Source organism: Sander lucioperca, chromosome 9, assembly GCF_008315115.2.
Source record: "Sander lucioperca isolate FBNREF2018 chromosome 9, SLUC_FBN_1.2, whole genome shotgun sequence".
Lineage (NCBI taxonomy): Eukaryota > Metazoa > Chordata > Actinopteri > Perciformes > Percidae > Sander > Sander lucioperca.
Window position 1 is genome coordinate 14,620,276 of NC_050181.1, and position 2,863 is coordinate 14,623,138.

General features: G+C 37.1%; 1 protein-coding gene across 1 annotated transcript; it reads right to left on the reverse strand.

Moving 5' to 3' along the window:
* Window positions 1–206: 206 nt before the first annotated feature.
* Window positions 207–1,254, reverse strand: LOC116049950 (trace amine-associated receptor 1-like). Its single transcript, XM_031300004.1, has one exon. It carries the CDS (start codon window positions 1,175–1,177, stop codon window positions 308–310), a length of 870 nt encoding a protein of 289 aa, XP_031155864.1. The 5' UTR covers window positions 1,178–1,254; the 3' UTR covers window positions 207–307.
* Between the last annotated feature and the right edge of the window lie 1,609 nt (window positions 1,255–2,863).

Sequence of the window (2,863 nt, forward strand, 5' to 3'; positions counted from 1 at the left end):
TGGCTTTTCTTTTTATAAAAACTTCTAAATAATATTTTTAAAATTGGGTGTTTGATGGATATACAGTATATGTAATTTTTGCTTAAATTAATCCACCTTATTTTGCCAAAGTAAACTGGTTTCTGGTTTTTGGAAGATTTATTTGAAACACAATGATTGTGTAAGTATTTTCATCATGTTTACATACATATGCAATTTTAAGTAGAATGTAGGCCTATAGATTAGTGATGTTATATGACAGAGTGTAAAGACAATTATCTTCATTGTGCTAACTATTATCGTAGGCTAGTTCAGTCATTTATTCAAGTTAAGACAGTTTAGAATTAGTATAATCACCATTAAATATTTTCCCAGAAATGATCATTCTAAAAGCTGATCTGAACCAGCTGTAAAAGAAAGCATAAATAAAGGGATTGAGCATGGAGTTTGACAATGCAAGCCAGTTAAGTGTTTCAATCACAGGAACTGGCACTGAGTCATTACTGAAAGGCAAAACAGTGATACAAAGAAATAAAGGAGTCCAACATAAAAGAAAGACTCCTAAAACGATAGCCAGAGTTTTGGTAGCCTTTCTTTCATTCTTACTGACAGTTGCTCCAGACTTTTTGCTCTGACAGGTTGTGTTCTGGATGCTGCGTGCCTGTTTCTGTGCAGCAAGGAAAATCTTTAGGTAGATACAGAGCATTACGATCACTGGGAGGTAAAATGAGAAAATAAATCCAATATTGTTTGCTATGAGAACATCAATCAAACACCTTTCCCCACATTTATCATTATTTAATCCAGCAATTGTGATGCTTATTGCAATTAGAGCAGAACCGCCCCAGCAAACCACAATCATGATCACAACAACACAATGGTTGATTTTAGTTCTATAGGTCAGAGGCTGACACACTGCATAATATCTGTCAATAGCAATACAATTTAGGTGCAGAATAGAAGTTGTGCTCAGTGTTATATCAAAACTACCTCGTACTTTGCAAAATAAACCCTCATGATACAAACATGAGCTAAGTGAGAATGCCATGGTGAAAGGAAAGACTATGATCCCAACAAGCAGGTCAGCCACAGCCAGAGAGAGAATAAGGTAGTTAGTAGGAGTGTGGAGCTGTTGGAAATAAAAGACGGAGATTATAACAAGAAAGTTTCCACATATTGTGATAACAGACAACAACATTAGGAAAAAATATAATAATACACATATAATGGAAGGGGTCTTTGTCAGTATGAAGTTAAAGTTATCTATTTCATAGCAGGGATGTATGGCAGTCACAATGCTAGTCCTGTTGAAAGTGACTTCTGGTTCCATGTTTTAGGGTTCCTACAATTCAATACAATTCATATTATTAGCAATATGCAAAACTTTGCATTAAAAAAACATAACAAAAAATATTTTTTTCATATCACACCTGTTAAACCAGCAAGACCATGTCCATGCATCAGTTCTGATGGGTGTTCTTGGTTACCTGTACATCTGTGCAGAACCTTTAAACTTATCACCATAAGTGTTGTCCAATCAGGAATGGTAAACTGTATCCTGTGTGTGTGTGTGTGTGTGTGTGTGTGTGTGTGTGTGTGTGTGTGTGTGTGTGTGTGTGTGTGTGTGTGTGTGTATATCCTGTGTGTGTGTGTGTGTGTGTGTGTGTGTGTGTGTGTGTGTGTGTGTGAACTTTTTAGTTTTTTTGGTATGCCTCAATACAATGTAATACGTTTGATTTTTAGTTCAATTTTATTTCATTTAGAATGTCAAATCAGAACAGAAGTTATCTCAGGTAGGCCAGCAACAATTATTAAATAACAATCCTATTTTTTTTTTACATTTTCGCGGTTATTTTGTTTAACCGCAATTAAAGCATTTGAGTATTTTTTTAATGAGATGGGTCACACTTTTTTTTTGATCCATCAAACGCGTTTAATACCCGCATGCACGCTGTAGCGTCACAGAATGAAGGACGTTCCGCCCGCAGTTGCAAGTCAAGTCGACTTTCGAATGTGTACAATCCACTGAAGCACCTCTGTACATGTTTTAGTAATGTAGTTAGTCTATTGTGCTTAATCTACAATTATGCATTGTTAAAATTACTTACATTAACGTAAATGACAACGCTATAGCAGAAATGGCCGTAATTCTTAACGTTATTGTGGCACTGTGTTAATTATTTGTGTTATTTACAATTATTTGCACCCCCCCCCTCTAAATTTTGAAATGAATGAAGCTAAAGTCTAAAAACACGAGGTAACTACTGTCTCTATTGTCTATAATATACCACAAGGGATTCTGAATTAATGTGTTTTGAATGGGTGATATTAGTCTGGCTTAACCCAGCTTCGCCAGCAGAGGGCGCTCTAAGCTTTACACTTGACTGGGTATCAGTAGCTGACGCCAGTAGTGCCGAAGTAGAAGTCAGTACGTGATGAACGAGTTTAAGTGTACATGCTACAGCTCCTAATCTGAACTGTGTTTTCATATTTCCTACAGGTAAGCTGACGGTAATTAGAACCCGGGTAATAGACATTAGTAGTTGGTGTTATTAGAGCTTTAGCTAACAACCGTGACATTAAGAGACATTGAATTTGACCGTGTTATGGGTGTGTATGTTTGCCGCCTCGTGTGTCTATGATGGCGGACGCTGATAGTAATGACTTCGGTTGCTAAACACAAGCTACTACCTTTCTGTGTGAGCTGTAAGGAGTGAAACACACGTTTAGAGACATATGTGGTTAAGACAGTAGTGAGGACAAACGGTGTGAAACGGGATGAACCGAGTGAATGTTGTAGGAAACTGTTTAACTGTGTGTATTGTTTAGCAGGCCAAGCTAATGCTAATCACTGGTAAATGCTACCGCCACAGCCTGAGCGTCA